Source organism: Dendrobates tinctorius, unplaced genomic scaffold (assembly GCF_039654945.1).
Source record: "Dendrobates tinctorius isolate UK_male_01 unplaced genomic scaffold, ASM3965494v1 ptg000015l, whole genome shotgun sequence".
Taxonomy (NCBI): Eukaryota; Metazoa; Chordata; class Amphibia; order Anura; family Dendrobatidae; genus Dendrobates; species Dendrobates tinctorius.
Window position 1 is genome coordinate 41,126,095 of NW_027361683.1, and position 21,431 is coordinate 41,147,525.

Below are 21,431 nucleotides of genomic sequence, written 5' to 3' on the forward strand. Positions count from 1 at the left end.
ATAAAGGCCCCCACAGTGTATGATGGCTTTCACAGTAGCTTCCCCACTGTATATAAGCCTGCACACTGTATGATGGTCTCCACAGTAGACTACAAACTTTAGAATGGTCCCTGCATTAGCTCCCCCCTGTATAAAGGCCCCCACAGTGTATGATGGCCTTCACAGTAGCTCACACACTGTATATAGGCCCGCACACTGTATGATGGTCTCCACAGTAGACTACAAACTTTAGAATGGTCCCTGCATTAGCTCCCCCCTGTATAAAGGCCCCCACAGTGTATGATGGCCTTCACAGTAGCTCACACACTGTATATAGGCCCGCACACTGTATGATGGTCTCCACAGTAGACTACAAACTTTAGAACGGTCCCTGCATTAGCTCCCCCCTGTATAAAGGCCCCCACAGTGTATGATGGCCTTCACAGTAGCTCACACACTGTATATAGGCCCGCACACTGTATGATGGTCTCCACAGTAGACTACAAACTTTAGAATGGTCCCTGCATTAGCTCCCCCCTGTATAAAGGCCCCCACAGTGTATGATGGCCTTCACAGTAGCTCACACACTGTATATAGGCCCGCACACTGTATGATGGTCTCCACAGTAGACTACAAACTTTAGAATGGTCCCTGCATTAGCTCCCCCCCGTATAAAGGCCCCCACAGTGTACTATGGCCTTCACAGTAGCTCACACACTGTATATAAGCCCGCACACTGTATGATGGTCTCCACAGTAGACTACAAACTTTAGAATGGTCCCTGCATTAGCTCCCCCCCTGTATAAAGGCCCCCACAGTGTATGATGGCCTTCACAGTAGCTCACACACTGTATATAGGCCCGCACACTGTATGATGGTCTCCACAGTAGACTACAAAGTTTAGAATGATCCCTGCATTAGCTCCAACCCTGTATAAAGGCCCCCACAGTGTATGATGGCCTTCACAGTAGCTCACACACTGTATATAAGCCCGCACACTGTATGATGGTCTCCACAGTAGACTACCAACTTTAGAATGATCCCTTCATTAGCTCCCACCCTGTGTAAAGGCCCCCACAGTGTATGATGGCCTTCACAGTAGCTCACACACTGTATATAAGCCCGCACACTGTATGATGGTCTCCACAGTAGACTACAAAGTTTAGAATGATCCCTTCATTAGCTCCCACCCTGTATAAAGGCCCCCACAGTGTACTATGGCCTTCACAGTAGCTCACACACTGTATATAGGCCCGCACACTGTATGATGGTCTCCACAGTAGACTACAAACTTTAGAATGGTCCCTGCATTAGCTCCCCCCTGTATAAAGGCCCCCACAGTGTATGATGGCCTTCACAGTAGCTCACACACTGTATATAGGCCCGCACACTGTATGATGGTCTCCACAGTAGACTACAAACTTTAGAATGGTCCCTGCATTAGCTCCCCCCTGTATAAAGGCCCCCACAGTGTATGATGGCCTTCACAGTAGCTCACACACTGTATATAGGCCCGCACACTGTATGATGGTCTCCACAGTAGACTACAAACTTTAGAATGGTCCCTGCATTAGCTCCCCCCCGTATAAAGGCCCCCACAGTGTACTATGGCCTTCACAGTAGCTCACACACTGTATATAAGCCTGCACACTGTATGATGGTCTCCACAGTAGACTACAAACTTTAGAATGGTCCCTGCATTAGCTCCCCCCTGTATAAAGGCCCCCACAGTGTATGATGGCCTTCACAGTAGCTCACACACTGTATATAGGCCCGCACACTGTATGATGGTCTTCACAGTAGACTACAAACTTTAGAATGGTCCCTGCATTAGCTCCCCCCCGTATAAAGGCCCCCACAGTGTACTATGGCCTTCACAGTAGCTCACACACTGTATATAAGCCCGCACACTGTATGATGGTCTCCACAGTAGACTACAAACTTTAGAATGGTCCCTGCATTAGCTCCCCCCTGTATAAAGGCCCCCACAGTGTATGATGGCCTTCACAGTAGCTCACACACTGTATATAGGCCCGCACACTGTATGATGGTCTCCACAGTAGACTACAAACTTTAGAATGATCCCTTCATTAGCTCCCCCCCTGTATAAAGGCCCCCACAGTGTATGATGGCCTTCACAGTAGCTCACACACTGTATATAGGCCCGCACACTGTATGATGGTCTCCACAGTAGACTACAAACTTTAGAATGATCCCTTCATTAGCTCCCCCCCTGTATAAAGGCCCCCACAGTGTATGATGGTCTTCACAGCAGCTCCTGCACTGTATATAGGCTCCCACACTTTATAATATATTTTTAAATTTTGCAGCATATTATTACCCATTGCAAAATATTGTAAGATATATTTTATCAGTACTGCAACATAACTAGTATCTTGCAGGCTCAAACATTAAAGCATGCCCTGAAGTTAATAATGATGTGAAAATCACATGATTAAATTTTTGAAACACAAAAAAAAACACATTATGACAAACGTGCAAAAATACTCTGTTGTAAAAAATATATAACTGTAGTCAGCAAGTACTAGTAAAAAGATAACAAACACAGGCTATTTAGTTGATACGTTTTTTGCAAACAAATATATACTAAGGCTGGTTTCAAACTTGCTTTTTTTGCGCTGCATTTTAGCACAAAAAAAGCATGCGGTTTTTCCCCTATACTTTAACATGGGTGCGCATGTGTGTGCATACATATGCGCACGTACGCGTTTGTATGTGCATGCGTTTTTTTGCAGTGTGCGCTCGGGCGCACAAAATGCATCCTGTTGTATTTTTTGTGAGTCCGACTTGCCCCCAAAAAACGCATGCGCACGCAATGCGTTTTTTACAGCAAAACACCCATTAAAGTCTATGGGTGCGCATATGTGCGCATCGTAATGCGCACGTATGCACAAAAAAAGCATGCGTTTTTTAAAAAAATTGCACCAAAACCTGCAAAAAAACGCACACAAACGCATGATGCGTTTTTTTCATGCGTTTGTGTGCATAAAAAACGCGCAGCAAAAATACGCAAGTGTGAAAGTAGCCTAAACCACTCCAACCACATCACTGTAACCTTTCTCGGAGCAGTCCTATCTAATGTATTTAATACCTGATCATGTGAACAGTACCTACATGAGCAGGATTCAGAAAGGCACTTCCTGGTGTGGGCACGCTGGGTGGTGTGAACATTGTCCAACTGACCTGTTCACTTGTGTGCATGTCACATGTGTTTTTAATCTATGATTACATTTTTGCAGATTTCTGCAATAAAGAAATTTCCTGCATTTGAATGTGGCCTTCCTGTTAAATCTACAGACACCAACAGACAAATATTATGAGAGGGACTTGTGAAGTCTGCAATTGAAACTGTTCATCAGCATGAGATAGGCTGGCTAAAATATGTAGTATTAACTGGTTAATGAAGCACTTGTGGCAACTTTTTGGTAATATTTGCAAGTTTTTTATATGACTATGTTCATACTCACCCGTGGCTGAAGGTTATGCCATGCTGGCTGAGCATAGCTCCAGTCCCAAGTTGCAAGCTCCAGTTCCACTTCTCCCAAGAAAATGTTCCTTGCTAATGATCCACGATGCCACACAGAAAGGTTTAGGAAACGGCTTTGTAGTTCTGATCTCTCAAGCTTGTACTGTCACAAAAAAACAGTATTATATATACTATGGCCAGGAATAACTAGTACACATCAAAATGAACAAATACATAATTAAGTAGGTTGAAAGAACATACATGGTTAATGAGTTTGACCTTTGTAAAATGAATAATATAAATCATTGGCTGCTAAAGTAATTAGATCCCTCAATGTTATTAGAATTCCATAGATAGCTATTTTTTTATGCTGACATAGCATGAGAATGTACAGTATGTACACGCCCCCTGAGGAAGCACAGCGAAGCGTGCGTGTCGGGGTCTAGTGACGGGACTCAGAGTTTACTTCTACTTTCATATGCTGCCAGGATCCAGGTAAAGTGTACCTGGCTACTTCATAGACGCATATCATATGTGATCAATTGTGTGCAGGGCGCTATATTCCTATCTAGAGCTCACACTAGGTACATCTCTAGTTGAGGTTCTCAGTGGTTAGAGGCACTGTCATAAAGGGTTAATGCGCTTGTTTCTTGTAATGATTCCCTAAGGGTGGTCTATTGGGCTACTGTGGTCACAAAGCAATATGTACTCTTGGGTATTTAAATTATGCAGGTTTACACTCTTCTTTGTGTTAAGTAGTCTTGTGAGTGCCATGTCACTTGCCATGCAGCAATATGTGTAATTTTTGAGGAGTCAGTATGTCACTTTCTTTTTTGTTTCTGTACTCTTTTTTTGTATTATATTTTACCTGTGCAAATATTTTTATACTGGATAATAAACTTGACTTTTTAGTACTTTTGGCTTTATGCTCATATGATTTGGGGCTTTAATCTAGCTACCGGATGGTGGATAAGTATGTGAACTCAGCATCGTTAAGACGCAGGCAGATCTGCAAATGTTTTCCTAGACATATCCGCTCCAGGAAAAAGCCAGTTTTTTTTATTTTTTACTTGCATTCCTTTTACGGAGTCATTTTTACTATCGATTAAACTATAAGTAACAAGTGGCTTCTAACTGTTACAGGGGACTATGGCTGTCTCTGATGGTGATGCGATGGTGATGTACATCCTTCAATAGAACTGAAATTGACACCAGGATTCATGACTCATTACATGGACACAGTTCACATATCCACAAGAAGGTCTCCTGATGTCTGACAGAACACTTCCAGTTCACACCTCTACAAGAAGATCTTCAGATGTCTAATAGAACACTTCCACCTAATCTGCATGTATACCAAAACCTTAATTTGATTTCCTTGGCCTATTTTTCAAGTATCTCTCATGTCCTTGTATAATTCCTATATAAATGTTGCCATCTCTTCTCAGTATATGCATGATGAAGGGGCCTTCTGAGCCTTGAAAGCTTGCAAATATAATTTCTCTGGTTAGCCAATAAAGGTATCACTCCTTGAATACTTTTCTCAATTTTGGGGGGGGGACATAAGTATTTACATCTATGATTATTCCCTGAAACTCCCTTCTTAATGGGGGCATCATGCAGAAATTGGAATTAGTAATGTGATCATTTGACTCTCTCCAGATCATTGGAACTGAAAAGGGCATAGATTGCTTCATCCCATGTAGCCACTTGACAAGTTGTGATTTACACCTATTGCAGCCTATGTGTGGAGCCCAACTCTTGTCCTGTCTCCTATTCTGCAGCCAAAATACAGGTTGTAGGCTTTCCTTATCTTGGTAGTCAAGTGTCGCTTTTGTGACGCAAAAGTGACTTCTTTGCATATGTAGCAAAAATTATTCGCTAAGAAATCCTAAAACTGAATACCTTACAAGGAGAGCATTTATAAAAGTAGGTGATGCATCTGTAATTAGGATTACGTCATCGGATCAGAGTTGGCTTTTTTTATTGGTCAACCTAAGATGATAGAATACTGAAGACTCAACAGCCTAAAAAGATGATGTAATAAACTAGCTAGCTACTAACAATGTAATAATGATGAAATAATAAAGATGCAATTTTTCTATCAGCCTGCATGAAATGTGCCATAAGTAATTACAACCTCCTTTAGATCTTGAAAATTAGAGCCAATCAGCAAATTTAAGAAGGAGAACCTGCCCAAATAAGGATGTGACATGCAGAAATACTGCTAACTCCTGTTGCTTCAAAAGCATCCAGCAACTAGAGGGGTTAACACAGTCACAGGACACAGGGAGTGGTTAGCAGAGCCCCAGGGAGATTGTGGGAAACTTGTTTACATTCTGGAAGCAGTTGAAAGAGATGAGTTATGTATGATCTGTCACTAAAATATATTCAGGCAAGTGAACCATAGGGACACAGGATTGCATTACAGAGTGGAGCTGGGCTACCTTTATACTGCTACTGGAGGTCTATCAGGAGCAGGAAGATAAGTACAATAAGAAGTTGTGTTACAGGGATAATCTCCCTCAGCAAACCATCCCCCCTCCATCTCGCTGTGCTAGAAGAAATGCTGTGTACTGCTGTGCCTATGTAGAGTCTTGACCTGTGCTGAACTGTGCTAACAAAAGAGACTGTTAGTCAATGTGCCTCTAAGAAGCAGCTGTACTGTTATAAAGCCTGTCCTTAAGAGACTTGAAATGTACTGAATGTGCTGATACATTAAACTACTCTGTTTATGTGGCGCCCCTGAGGTTTCAGTCGCCACAGAGGTACTGCACCTTCTCCTAAGGTGTAGTGCCCCACCATCCAGGTAAGGTGGGAACTCCTGACCACGCTCCACACCTGCATTCCACACACAGGATTGTTATGAATGAGTCACCGGAGGAGAAAACAAAAATACCAGCTAAGTCCAGAAAACCGGAGAGGTTGGTAGCTATCGGATTGCAGACCCCTGATCCTATACACCACAACTAACAGTAGCCGTGGGGGGTTCCTACGGTGCCCTAGACCCCTCATCACAGCCGGAGAACTACATAAGCCTAAAGAAGGAAAGGGGAAATCTAAACTGCCCCAGAGCAGACCCCAAAGCAATAGACAGCCCCCAACATGTAATGTCGGTGAAAAACAGATGAAAACACAAACACAGACAGAAAGACAGGCTGAGCAAACGATGGGGCCCAACTAACTAGATAGGACAGGACAGAAAAGATGCTGGCTGCAATCCGCAAAAAACCCTACCAAAAATGTCCCAACCGTCTGATAGGGAAAAAGACCCTGAAGTCGCTAGACTTCAAAATCACTATATCAGCACTCAGGTATATTCTGAAAACAGAGCAAAAAGATCAACTGATCAGAGACAAAAATGGAATTCAGCCAGTCCCAACCAGGACTGGCTGAATACAAACACTAAGGAAACCAGACAAAATCTCATGGAATAATAGCAGGGCAAAAACTTAGCTTTTAGTAGACAGGAACTAAGCTGGATGCAAGAGCTCAGAGCAGAAAGGATCACCAGCAGCCCTGCAGGGCGTCGGCTGCCTTATATCCACTCAGAAATTCCAGATGTCCAATCACACTCCGCCTGTTCAGATGACAGGTTCTTCCCATCCCAATCAATTTCACTACCTCTCTTCACCAGCAGAGGGAGTTCATCAGACATCAAAGGTGAAGGGGAGAATGAACTCACAACACAGGATAGTTCAGTGGGGCCACTTAACAGCTTCAGGCTGGGGGTTAGCAGAGCACCCCTCGTGGAACCCAGCTTCGTAACACGAGATGTGCTGGGAGGCAGGTGGAGTGAGATGATACAAAAGAGTGGGAAGAGCGAGAGTTGGTTAGCTGGAGAGAGAGAGAGAGAGAGAAAAGAGTGAAGATGGGTGTCTGAAGGACGTGCTGCAGCAGGTCCCAGATATCTGGGGTGCTGGCACGAGAAAGACCAGCGAAAGAAGCTGATAAGATTGATAACATAACCTTTCATAAGAGAGATAGAACAGATCGGAACGACGGAACGAAGGAGAATAGAAGGACGGAGGGAAGCTGGTTGAAGAAAGATATAGAACCCTTCCAGTCCAGAGCGCAAAGGCCAGGGCCCGGTCCCCGAGGTTGATTGGATCTTTATGTCCGGCAACAGACACCGGAGGAGTAGTGAGCCACTAACGCCTTGCTCCCATCATAGACTTGGGACACAATAGCAACTGAATAGAGAGCCAGGACGCAGTGAGGAGTCCCCGAAGCAGGCTACAGCTGTCTGTCATACAAGTAGAGACTAGGAACACCTAGAGAGAGGCATTCCAGGGTAACTAAGTACTGGAGTGCTTCGCACCTAAAGGCGCATTGGAGGAGTCGTTCAGAGAAGGTACATGTTGGCGGAGTGTGGAAGGGAGAACCCTATCTGGCCTGGAGGTTGGCTGGAGCCCTGACCTGGAGAACACAGTACGGAGGCAGGCATGTGTGTGAACTGCAAACAGTGAGTAAAGCCTTGGAACCACACACCTGGTGTCCTCCAGTTATTCCAGCATCGCTACACCTGGTTAACAACATCTATACCATTCTGCGCCTCTCCTCATCCATTGCACCTACAATGCCCTGGGACTACAGCTCCACCTGTGGGGAGCTACACCATCTTTGCTGCACCACACCATCAGTCCCAGCAGATCTGCATGCAGCGTTGGCTCAACATCTTACTTGCCAAACACCACGGGTGGCGTCACGAACTATTCTAATAAACTTTAACACCATTAACATCACCGCCATTGATATTGGTTGCCCAGGGCCACGGACCGGGTCACTGCTGCTGTGACACATTCCCGCCTTGACACCGGCCCAGTACCGAGTACCCCGCTGCCCTGGGTGTGTGAGGGCGACCCATCTATCTGTTCATGAGGACTATCAATTGTATCTGTGTGAGCAAGTGGATCCATCTTCTGCCTGAGGAAGCTGCGGTACATGGTCACCATGAGTAACAGTTCTTCCAGAGTTCCAAAGAATTCATGAGACCTATTCCACCCCTATCTGAACCTAGCGGCGTGCACGTAACAATGAGCATGCTATGTGTAACTTATTTTAACCACTTTATAGTTTGTGAATCTTGAAGTGGTTAAAATAAGTAACAAAAGACAAGACTGAACATGTGCACAGCAATGTCGTTTTACACTGTTGTTCATTATGTTCATTTTTGAGGAGCTTTTGCACACCTTTTGCAGGGGTCCCCAACTTGTGGCTCATGATCCCATGTTGTGTGGTTCGCCACTGCCAGCTTTGTATGTTAGTTTCAAGCTTAGCAAACAACTATGAAGAACAGGTCCTCAAATGGTGACATCTCTGAGTTACCATGCACAGTAGAGCAGATCTGGATGAGAGGTATTAGTGGGGAGGGGAGGATACCACCAGGTAGAGAGGGTGCTTGATTATGGGTGGAATAGTGTGGCGAATATGCTTCATCCAAGAATACAGAAAGGGGGTGTAATGTATAATGATTTGACCTGTCTCTTTAAGAAAGGAAATCTTGTGACTGGAAGGTTATAGACAGGAACAGGAAGTGGGTTGGTGGAGTTTCAGTTTAGCCTGATGAGGGAAATGTGATGCTGTGTGCTGGAGGAAGAATGAGAAGAATAAAGTACAGTTAAAGTGTTCTCTCTTGAATTCCTTATACCGTGTGGACATTACAACTGGCGATGAGGATGGGATGAGGGTGGGATACAATCACCTGCTGCTGTGAGTACTAACCCCTGCTTTACTGCTTCACACGCCAGCGCCACTGAGAGACTCCATCATGGCTGACTACTTGCACACGTTCCCCCAGTTTGATATGACTGATGTCATTAATCTCTCTCATAACTGGAGAAAATGGCTAAACCGGTTTGAGAATTTCCTGGAAGCTATGGACATAATAGAGGAGAAAAAAAGAAAGCCATGCTCCTGCACTGCGAGGGCACAGGAATATATGACATATACAGCACATTACCTGCAGCAGAGACAGACACATACAGCAACTGCACCAAAGCTCTCACTGACTACTTCAACCCCAAACAGAACATCAGATATGAGAGATACAAGTTTAGGATTGCTAAGCAGCTTCCAGAAGAATCCATAGACACCTATATCACAAGGCTAAAAGAGCTAGCACATGGATGTGCATTTATGGATGTAGATGATGAAATTCTATCTCAAGTAATTGTCACCTGCTCGTCTAATAACATATGGCGTAAAGCTCTGCAGCAGGATCTCTCTCTGCATGATTTACTCAAGATGGCCCGTGCTATAGAGATAGCAGATCATCAGGCCACCGCATTGGAGAATGGGTATAATTTACAAGTGCATAATCTCAAACATAAAAGTGCACACGACAAGCAAGCCCTGAAACAGAAGAAATGCTATAGATTTGGACAAGATTTCCCTCACCACCTGAACAAATGTCCAGCTACAGGACAAACATGCAGTAAATGTGGAAAAGGGAACCATTTTGCAGCTGTCTGCAAGTCGGTGCACAACAAGTCTCCTCTGTCTATGACAAAGCCCGCAAATCTAAAAATGGTAAATCAGGATACAGAAGAAATATCCGTGGCTGAGAACTATGTGTTCACTACCTCTGTCACTGGCTCAGTGCAGTCTCCCTGTATCACGCTCACCATCTGCAACACGGATATCACCTTTACAATAGATACGGGAGCTTCAGTGGATATCATAGACAGCAATGCATATGAACAATTGAAAACAAAGCCAGTCTTACAGCAAGTGCATACTAAAATCTTTCCATATGGATCTAAAACACCTCTAATTACAATGGGACAATTTGACGCTGAACTTAGTTATAAAGAAAATAGGCAGAAAATCACTTTTCACACATTACAAGGATCGGGAGGCTGTCTTCTCAGCCTCAGTTATCACACTGCCCTGAAGCTAGGACTCATCCAGATTATTCATACTATAACTGACCCAGTGGATCTGGATGTACAGGCCATGGTGAACAGCCTCCTTATTTAATGGTTTGGGAAAACTAAAGAACTCTCAAGTGCATCTTCATGTAGATGACAGTGTTCGTCCAGTAGCCCAGGCTCACAGGCGTATTCCATTTCACCTGAGAAAGAAGGTAGAAAAGGATCTCCAATTGCTCATGGATGAGGACGTTATTGAAACTGTTACTGGTCCCACTCCTTGGGTCTCTCCACTTGTGGTAGTTCCAAAACCAAAGACTCCAGAGCAGGTGAGACTGTGTGTTGACATGCGCCTGTACAACACCGCTATTGAGAGAGAAAGACATATCTCACCTACAATTGATGACATCATTCACTGCCATGTCCTGATCCATCTGCTTTCATCCACAGGTACGTCTGCTGAACCCCGCTTAATCCAGAATACCCACTGAACCCTCATGCATTCCCCACCCTCGGTTTTTAATTGGTACGTCTGCTGAACCTCGCTTAATCCAGAATACCCACTGAACCCCTGAACACTCATGAATTCCCCACCCTCTGTTTTTAATTGGTACGTCTGTACTCTGTTTTTCCCCGACTTTGGTTACATGTATCGTACTTCAAATTGACTGTATGCATATTGATATACCCATGCTCCTCACACCAAGTCTTATCCTTCCATCTTATCCTACCTCTTTCTTCAACTTTGATGTTAAGGTCCAGTTACATATAGCGATGCACCAGAGATCCCGACAATGATACGACCCGGTCAGGATCGCTGGTGCATCCCTAAATGGTTGCTAGTGAGCTGCCAAACAGGCAGATCTCACCAGCGATGCAGCAGCGGTCGGCGGTCGTCACTTACCTGTCACACGCAGCTAGGGTAACGTCTTCCGCCCGCATCCATGGAGTCGCTCGTCGGCGCCAGCAGGAAGCCGACGACGAGAAATGGACCATCCTGTTCTCGCGCGATCAGCGATATCCAGCGGGGAGCCGGGTCGGCGGTAAGTGTCACATGTAGCGAGATCGCTACCTATATACCGCTGTTGCGTCACAATATCGGTGACGCTCTAGCGACATCGCTAGCGATCTCGCTATGTGTGAAGGGGGCTTTAGTCAAATGTCCTATTAACTGCAATCTGTTAATTGCTCCATGCTGTGAACCATCCTCAAGCCCCCTTCTCCTCCTCCCTCTCCTGGCTTCATTTCATAGACATTTGAATGGTATAAGTTGAACAGAGCAGGTCAGATATGACCTTGGTCAAATTTGACATCATTTGAAGTGACATCTTTAAAGTGAACCATGATAAATATACAAGATACAATCCAGAAATCGGTCAGACGGTAAGACTAACCACTGCTTTCTTACTCTACTTGCTTTTTTTTTTTCCCCTGCTCTTTAACCATGCTCACATTTGCCATCACCATTTTTGCTCCACTAATCTTCACTCTCCTTAGCTATCCCCAAACCCCTACACCCTCGAACCAAATGACTATCTCCCCCTCTCTCTTACCCCCCCACCTTGCTTCATCTGCAGACATACTCCTTAACCTCAGACCTCTCCTACTAAAATACAATACAAGACGATCACTCTCCTTCACCCACCTGCTTTCCCTTTCTCTGCTTCTTCTCACTGCTGGTGACATATCCCCCCATCCTGGCCCCCCCTGCCCCATACATCCCACTAATCCTCACACCTATCTTTCTCACACTAAGAGAAACTACCACAATCCCTCACACTTAAAACCTGTGCCACTGATCCCCCTCCCTCCCGCACCCTCTTTCTGGAGCACTATGAAATGCTCGCTCCATCTGCAACAAGCTCCACGTGATCCACGACCTCTTTACCTCCCGCAACCTTTCCTTCCTGGCCCTCATTGAGACCTGGCTGACACCCCCTGACGCGGCCTCCACTTTACACACACTCCTCGCCCTGGCAACAGACATGGTGGAGGAGTGGGTTTCCTCCTTTCTAAAAACTGCTCCTTCAACCCTATCCAACCCCCACCTTCCCTTATCCTCCCTTCTTTCGAGGTTCACTCTGTCCGTATCTACTCTCCCTCTAATATCCAAATGGCTGTCATATACCGACCACCGGGCTCAGTCACTGCCTTCATCGACCAATTCTCCACCTGGCTTCACTTTCTCTCTTCTGACATCCCCACCATCATCATGGGGGACTTCAATATCCCCATTGACACCCACCAGCCAGCAGCCTCCAAACATACATTAGACCTCATCTTCACCCGACTCTGCTCCCTATCTAATCTCACAACCACTCCCTTCCCCCTATCTGACCACCATCTACTCACCTTCTCGTCCTTGTCCTTCTCACCTGCCCCCCCATGTCCAGCCACTAGCACATACTCGCCAAAACCTCGCACACCTAGACATTCACAGACTCTTAGACTCTCTTCTACCTCTGTCCTCCATATCTTCACTCCACAACATGGACAGTGCCACCGCTTTCTACAATGCCACCCTCACATCAGCCATAGACTCAGTCACTCCTCTCATGCATGGCAAAGTGCGACAAACCAATAGGCAACCCTGGCACTCCACTGAAACTGCCCTGACCAAAATGACTAATGACTTACTGATAAGCCAAAGCTAACAGACAGTTCTCCATCCTCCTCCTTCTCGACCTGTCCTCTGCCTTTGACACAGTTGACCACTGCCTACTGCTACAGATTCTTTCTACTCTTGGCATCAAAGACCTTGCCCTGTCCTGGATTTCCTCATACCTTTTTCTGACCGCACATTCAGCGTTTCCCACTCGCACACTTCCTCCTCATCCCGCCCCCTCTCTGTTGGAGTCCCCCAAGGCTCTGTCCTGGGACCCTTACTTTTTTCCATCTATACTCTTGGCCTAGGACAACTCATAAAGTCCAATGGCTTCCAGTACCACCTGTATGCAGATGACACTCAGATCTACCTCTCTGGCCCAGATGTCAACTCTCTGCTGTCCAGAATCCCAGAGTGTCTATCAGCCATATCCTCCTTTTTCACCTCTCGCTTCCTAAAACTCAATGTAGACAAAACTGAACTCATTATCTTTCCTCCATCTCACATATCTTCCCTACCCGATCTATCTATTATGGTAAACGGCATCTTGCTCTCTCCCGCACCTGAAATCTGCTGCCTCGGAGTAACTCTCGACTCTGCCCTGTCCTTCAAACCACAAGTCCAAACTCTTGCCACCTCCTGTCGCCTCCAACTCAAAAATATTTCCAGAATCTGTCCCTTCCTAAGCCCTCAAGCTACTAAAACTCTTGTACATGCCCTCGTCATCTCCCGCCTTGACTACTGCAACACTCTCCTCTGTGGGCTCCCTACTAACTCTCTTGCACCACTCCAGTCTGTCCTCAATTCTGCTGCCCGACTAATCCACCTCTCTCCTCGCTACTCCCCTGTCTCTCCCCCTCTGCAAATCCCTCCATTGGCTCCCAATTCCCCAACGAATCCAGTTCAAACTAATAACACTGACCTACAAAGCCATCCACAGCCTTTCCCCTCCCTATATCTCTGAACTAATCTCCCAATATCTTCCCTCATGTAATCTTCGATCCTCCCAAGACCTCCTACTCTCCTCCACATTTATTCGTTCCTCACACAACCGCCTCCAAGATTTCTCCCGAATATCCCCTATCCTCTGGAATTCCATGCCTCAACACGTCAGATTATCCACCACCCTCGGATCCTTCAAACGGAACCTGAAAACCCATCTTTTCAGGAAAGCTTATAGCCTGCAATAACCATTCTGCCGCCTCACCACCGCCTGAGCTGCCGCCTCATCACCATCAGAGCTGCTGCACCCCCGACCTTCTGTCTCTTCCCCACTATCCCGTAGAATGTAAGTCCGCAAGGACAGGGTCCTCTCCCCTCTGCACCAGTCTGTCATTGTAAATTTGTTTACTGTTAACAATATCTATAGCTTTGTATGTAACCCCCCTTCTCATGTACAGCACCATGGAATTAATGGCGCTATATAAATAAATAATAATAGTAATATTAAATGGAGCAACCGATTTTTCAAAACTTGACCTCAATAAGGGCTATCATCAATTACAATTGAGTCCTGAATCCAGATAATTAACAACATTTTCCACCCATGTGGATCTCCGAAGATATAAAAGATTGACTTTTGGGGTCTGCTCAGCAGTCGAAATGATTTTTCAAGACATGATAAGGAGCGTCATTCAACACATTCCGAAAGCCTTTAATTATAGTGATGACATACTGGTTTTTGGGAAAACTCACACTGAACACAATCGTGTTCTATATGCCATCTTCAAATGCCTGCTCTCTGCTGGACTTACTTTGAACAAAGAGAAATGTGAATTTGATAAAAGTTCATTAGAGTTCTATGGTCATATCTTCTCGGCGGAAGAGTACAACCTGATCCCAACAAAGTGGAATCCATCAGAGCAGCCTCAATTCCACAGAATGCCAGTGAAGTGCACTCTTTTCTTGGGATGGCCAGCTACTGTGCTAGATACATTCCAAATTTTTCAACAATCAGCACTCCATTAAGAGAACTTACAAAACAAAGTTGTGTCTTTCAATGGTCCCAGGACTGTCAGGTCTCTTTTGACACAATTAAAAATGAACTCTGCTCAACAACCACCATGGCCTATTTTGATCCATCTCTTTGAACTGAACTGATTGTGAATACCAGTCCTGTAGGACTGGGTGCTATTTTAGCGCAATACAAGGATGACAATCAAAGTCACGTGGGCGGCACAGTGGCTCAGTGGTTAGCATTGCAGCCTTGCAGCGCTGGAGTCCTGGGTTCGAATCCCACCATGTTCCCCCCGTGTTTGCGTGGGTTTCCTCCCACATTCCAAAGACATACTGATAGGGAATTTAGATTGTGAGCCTCATCGGGGACAGTGATGATAATGTGTGCAAAATGTAAAGCGCTGCGGAATATGTTAGCGCTATATAAAAATAAAGATTATTATTATTATTATTATTATTATTAAAGTCCCCACATCATTTCTTATGCAAGCAAAAGCCTAACAAACACTGAAAGAAAATATTCACAACCTGAAAAAGAAAGCTTGGCAGTTGTCTGGGAATGTGAACACTTTCACTTATTTCTCTATGGAGCTCCTTTCACCATTGTCATGGATCATCAAGCTCTCCTTACAATTTTTGGAAATCTCAGAGCTAAAATGCCTGCACGGATCGAACAATGGGGTCTACGTCTACAGGACTACAATTATAACATTGTTCACAAACCTGGAAAATATAGCAATCCGGCTGATTATCTCTCAAGATATCCTGTGAATGATGATATACCTGGGCATTCCTCCATGGAAGAATACATACGATTTGTTGCAGCTCATGCCGTGCCAAAAGCACTTTCTGTTGATCAGTTTGTGAATACAAAAAGTGACAAGACACTCTGTGCCTTAATACAAATCATCCAAAATCGAAGGTGGCATGAAATTCAAAAGGAAAAATTTCCTGATTCTGGGATTGATCTGAAGGAATTAAAACTATTTTCAAATGTACGTGAGGAATTGTCAGTCACTGAAGAGCACCTCATCCTTCGAGGTACCAAACTGGTTGTACCTAAGGCCTTGTGCAACTTAGTCATACAGATAGCACACGAAGGTCATCTAGGAATTGTTGGTACAAAAAAGTTACTCAAAGAAAAAGTGTGGTTCCCAAATATGGATCAATTGGTGGAAGAGAGGATTAGACACTGCTCCACTTGTCAATTAATTACGCCATCATCAATGATAGAGCCACTACAAATGTCTCCGTTACCCACTGCTGTCTGGGAGGAATTGTCCGTCGACATATATGGACCATTACCAAATGACCAATACATTCTAGTAACAACTGATGAATATTCTAGATACCCTGTTATTTCGTTCATCTCCTCAACGTCTGCTAATAGTGTCATACCAGAACTGGACAACATATTCTCTGCATATGGCATTCCAAGAGTGGTTAAAACAGACAATGAATACTTAGGGTTCAGCCACAGGAAAATCACACCTTGCTGGCCGCAAGCCAATGGAATTGTAGAACGTTTCATGTGCACTATGGGGGAAACGAATCAAGGCAGCTAGTCTGGAGGACACCCCACTGAAACAGTCACTATACAAATTCTTGTGCAATTACCGCAATACGCCACATTCCACCACTAATGCTGCTCCATCTCATCTAATGTTCAGCAGAACTCTTTGAATACGAATCCCTGATGTGACCAGCCATACCCTACCAAGTGACTCTTCAGTGCAATCAACAGATTTCTCTAACAAGCAAGCCATGAAATATTATGCAGACAGAAGGCGAAGGGCACAGCCAGGTGCCATCAAAAGAGGTGATGTCGTTGTTGTGCGTCAAAGATCAACCAACAAAACCTCAGCTGTATATGGTCCGGCAAAATATAATGTTACTTAGAGAAGAGGCAACATGGTCACAGCTGAGCAAGATGGACACTCTATAAGCCGAAATTCCTCACATTTTAAAATTATAGCGCCGGACAATGGTAATGAACTCCCACCGGTAGAAGAGTTGGTACCCGACAGTGGAGAAGGCCAACAAGGGGTAGTTGATCTGTCAGCAAGGGACTCCCCCAAAGAACCCAGACATTACCCTACACGGGAAAGAAGGGCTCCATCGAGACTTATTGAAGAGATGTAATTAAAATGCCTGATTTGAAGTGAACAAATAAGACAGTACAGACATATGCCTTTTCTTAGATGTTCTTCTTGTTTTTTCTTTTTCTACTTTTCGTGTTTTTGCCTTGTCAATATTTTTTTCGAGTTTGTTAATATATAAAAAAAAGAGGGATGATGTAATGTATAATGATTTGACCTGTCTCTTTAAGAAAGGAAATCTTGTGTCTAGAAGGTTATAGACAGGAAGTGGGTTCGTGGAGTTTCAGTTTAGCCTGATGAGGGAAATGTGATGCTGTGTGCTGAAGGAAGAATGAGAAGAATAAAGTAGTTAAAGCGGTCTCTTTTCAATTCCTTATACCGTGTGGACATTACAGGGGGTACCTCTGGATGTACTGTAAGTAGTATACTACCTATAAGTGAGGGGGCATAAGGTTTTGGTGCGCTTTCTGTGAGAAAGCTTTGGCTGTCTTTATATCCAGGTTGTGGTGCTCTGGGATTCACTATGGTGTAAGTGGGATGGGTCAAGCTGCATTTGGCTCTCAAAGTAAAAATTTTTGGTGACCACTGCCTTACCATATCTGTCATTCAGTACTGCTTCATGGCGTAGGGGATTTCATATCCCCATTACTCTAACTATAAAGAATAATATTGTATATTGTTTTTCCCTGTATTGTAAGTGATTAATGAACAATTTGTGATTGTTTGTAAATTGTATACATTTTAAAGTCTTATCAAGATGTAAATACTTATGTCCCCCCAAAAATTGAGAAAAGTATTCAAGCAGTGATACCTTTATTGGCTGACCAGAGAAATTATATTTGGAAGCAAGCTTTCAGGGCTCAAAAGGCCCCTTCATCAGGCTAGATTACAAGTGAATTACTGAGAAGAGACGGCAACATTTAAATAGAAATTACAACAGGACATAAGGTGATACATGCCAAGGAAATTAATTTAAGGTTTTTGTTACACATGTAAATGAGGTGGCAGTGTTCTATTAGAGATCTGGAGACCTTCTTGTGGAGGTGTGAACTGTGTCCATGTAATGAGTCATGAATCCAGGTGTCAAATTCAGTCCTATTGTTAGAGATTGAAACATATTTATAAAATTATACTCCCAAATTGTGAAAGAGAAGAAAAACAAGTTTCATTATACTCTCCCGGGGGGGCGGTCCGGTCTAATGGGGCATAGCATGTCCGGGGCCTCCCATCTTCTAGCGATGGCGTTCTTCTCCTTGCTTCGTGTCGCTGCTCCTGTGCAGGCGTACTGATCTGCCCTGTTGAGGGCAGAGCAAAGTACTGCAGTGCACAGGCGCTGGGCCTCTGAAGATGGGAGGCGCCGGACCCGGACCTGCGACATCCATTGGACCAGACCGCCCCCGGGTAAGTATAATAAAACTTGTTTTTCTTCTCTTTCAGGCTAGATCGGGGGCTTATCTACAGCATTACAGAATGCTGTAGATAAGTTCCGAAAGGCAGTGGCCGCAGCTTATTGCGGAAAAGCGAGCTGACACGTTCCCTTTAAGACGTTTTCTACTGAGACCAAAATTAACAAAAAAACAGTAAAGTATAAAATTAATCCTTTTTTTTTTAAACCCAACCTTAAGAGTTTCATTAAAGAGGGGGTCCAAAGTCTTCTTCTTCACCTTTGTTTTCCTCTTCCCTTGTACTGATTTGTCAGGAAGCAAATAACATTTTACATACCTAAGGATATTTATTATAGAAAGAGAAATAGATCACTTTTCCCGTGCCCTCAACTTTATACAAGCATCACTGCACACAAGCTTCTAAAGGCATTCAGTAGTAAGCTTAGGTAATGCCACATTCACACATTAGTATGCCCCATCACAGGATGGACTTCAACAAAGGGACTGGATGCGGGTCTCCCATCCTGAACTTGACATAATAAAATATTCCTATGAGGATGTTTAAGTCGGTAGACAGTCCATGAATTATGGACCGTGACACCCAGATGTGTGAATGCAGCCTTATTCTGAAAAATATCCATAGTGTTAGCATATTAGTGAATGATGTCCATAACCACTTGGTTTATCTGACGTGAGAGCTGTTCTGTCTACTGGTAATGGCTGAAACTTTGGTAATGCACATCTGCATCCTATTCAAATCAATGGGAGGCAGATGTGTAGTGTCCTGCGGTGGCCACTATCAGGAGATGGCCAGCTCCACAAGCAAATATATCCGGCCAGCGGCCACCAACGCTGACACCGATAACAGCTGATTGACTGGGGTGCCGGGTGTCTGACCCTGGCCAATCAGACATTAATGACCTAGCCCGAGGACAGTTCATCAATGAAAAAATAGTGGACAGCCTTTTTAATATTCAGGCCAGTATTAAAAACCAGTCAACCAAGATATATGAGCTGAACTTGTCACATCAGATAAACCAAGTGGTTGTGGACATCATTCACTAGTAGGGTACAAAGGATATGTCATCAGTGAAAAAGTTATGGCCAACCTTGTTAACATACAATATTCAGAAATGTAATTAGGATGAATATTTGTATTATATAGATGTCTCAAGCTACTCACTTTATAAATGGAAACTATTTGGTATCTTGTACAAGGTATAGGGTATAACTCAAATTTACCACTACCAGCTACAAGCAAAATAAAAGACTGCTATAGCCAGTGTCAGCCTGGTTTGCCGATGTGATGCGATCCGATTCTGCGGTCCAGTTTCACTACCTTGTTACAGCAGCTCCTGACTAACCGTAAGTCAGAGCTAATGGTCAAAAGCTTTCAATGTAAGTTTATAAATGCCTTGTTCTGTCATTATTATAGATTGATAAGCTACATTAGGTCCACCCAGAAAACACTGCAGTGATCTGGCTAGGCACAGCTAGCATAACGGGACTGGCGAGAGAACAGCAGAAGACGGTGGCCGGTAAGTATGTTATTATAGATAGGGAACAAAAACACTGCGCAACAAATTTCAGGGAAGTTCTTGTCCCCTGAGAAAATGTTATTGTATCTTATAGATTATGATATCCTGAACACGAATATAGGCTCCAAAAGTCAGTATCACGTAAGGTTTTTAAGAAACAACAGTTTATAGTCTATATTATGACGTCCGAGACACTACATACATGTGAATCAATGTCAGTAGAAAAAGCAATTGTTCAAAAGTGTTTTGCAGACAACTTTCGTTTATAATCTGTGTCAGATTCTTCTCCAATAAGATTTCAGCAATAGTCAGCTAGCATTGACGTACTCCACTTTCCCTGGTACCTTTTCTCCATCAGCGCAATGTCTTGGTGAAATCTTTCACCATGTTCATCGCTAACGGCACCAAGATTGGCTGGAAAAAAGTCCAAGTGAGAATGTAGAAAATGCATTTTTAGTGACATTACATTTCAACAAATGATATGCTGTGATCTTGTTGTCCATGAGTTGTTCAAAGTTCGGTGCCCTGCTTTTGCCAAGGAAGTTGAAGGCCACATCTTTAAAGGCTCTCCATGCCACTTGTTCAGCACCTTGTAAAAGACCATCAAAGCTACTGTCATTCATTATATCTCTGATCTGTGGGCCAATAAAAATACCATCTTTAACCCCTTTTCTGACTGCTAACGGGATAGTACGTCAGCAGTCAGACCCCTGCTTTGAGATGGGCTCCGGTGGTGAGCCCGCCTCAAAGCCGCAACATGTCAGCTGTTATGAACAGCTGATGTGCCCGCAATAGGCGCGGGCGGAATCGCCATCCGCCCGCGCCTATTAGCTAGTTAAATCTCGCCATCAAGCGCTGACAGCGGGCATTTAACTAGCGCTTCCGTCCAACGGACCGAAAGTGACCTCATCGCCGACCCCGTCACATGATCGGGGGTCGGCGATGAGTTGCCTTAACAACCAGAGGTCTCATAGAGACCTCTATGGTTGTTGCCGGCGCTCAAAGAAATGCAGTAAATCTGCTACATATGGGCGATCTGCTCATCACCCATATGTAGCAGAGCCGACAGAGTTGTGGATGCTTCTAGCCTCCTATGGAGGATATTGAAGCATGCCAAAAGTGAAAAAAAAAAGTTTAAAAATGAAAAAAAAAAATGAAATAAAAATAAAAGTTCAAATCACCCCCCTTTCACCCCAATCAAAATAAAACAATTAAAAAAAATCAAACATACAAATATAAGGTATCACCGAGTTCAGAATTTCCCAATCTATCAATAAAAAAAAGCATTAACCCGATCGCTAAACCGCGTAGCGAGAAAAAAATTAAGAATGCCAGAATTATGGGTTTTTTTGGTTGCCGCGACATTGCATTAAAATGCAATAACGGGCGATCAAAAGAACGTATCTGCACAAAAATGGTATAATTAAAAACATCACCTCGGCCTGCAAAAAATAAGCTCTCACCTGACCCCAGATCACGAAAAATGAAAACGCTACGGGTCTCAGAAAAT

At 44.1% G+C, this 21,431-nt stretch overlaps 1 protein-coding gene across 2 annotated transcripts in view; it reads right to left on the minus strand.

The window, feature by feature from the left end:
• The window catches only part of SYTL1 (synaptotagmin like 1), a 308,605-nt gene that overhangs the window by 38,778 nt on the left and 248,396 nt on the right, over nucleotides 1–21,431 (minus strand). For both annotated transcript variants that reach the window (XM_073563993.1, XM_073563991.1), the window contains exons 10-11: nucleotides 18,618–18,720; nucleotides 3,468–3,629 (exon numbers count right to left, since the gene is read on the minus strand). In XM_073563993.1, coding sequence (XP_073420094.1) covers nucleotides 3,468–3,629; nucleotides 18,618–18,720 — 265 coding nt within the window. The remainder of the gene's footprint in view (nucleotides 1–3,467; nucleotides 3,630–18,617; nucleotides 18,721–21,431) is intronic.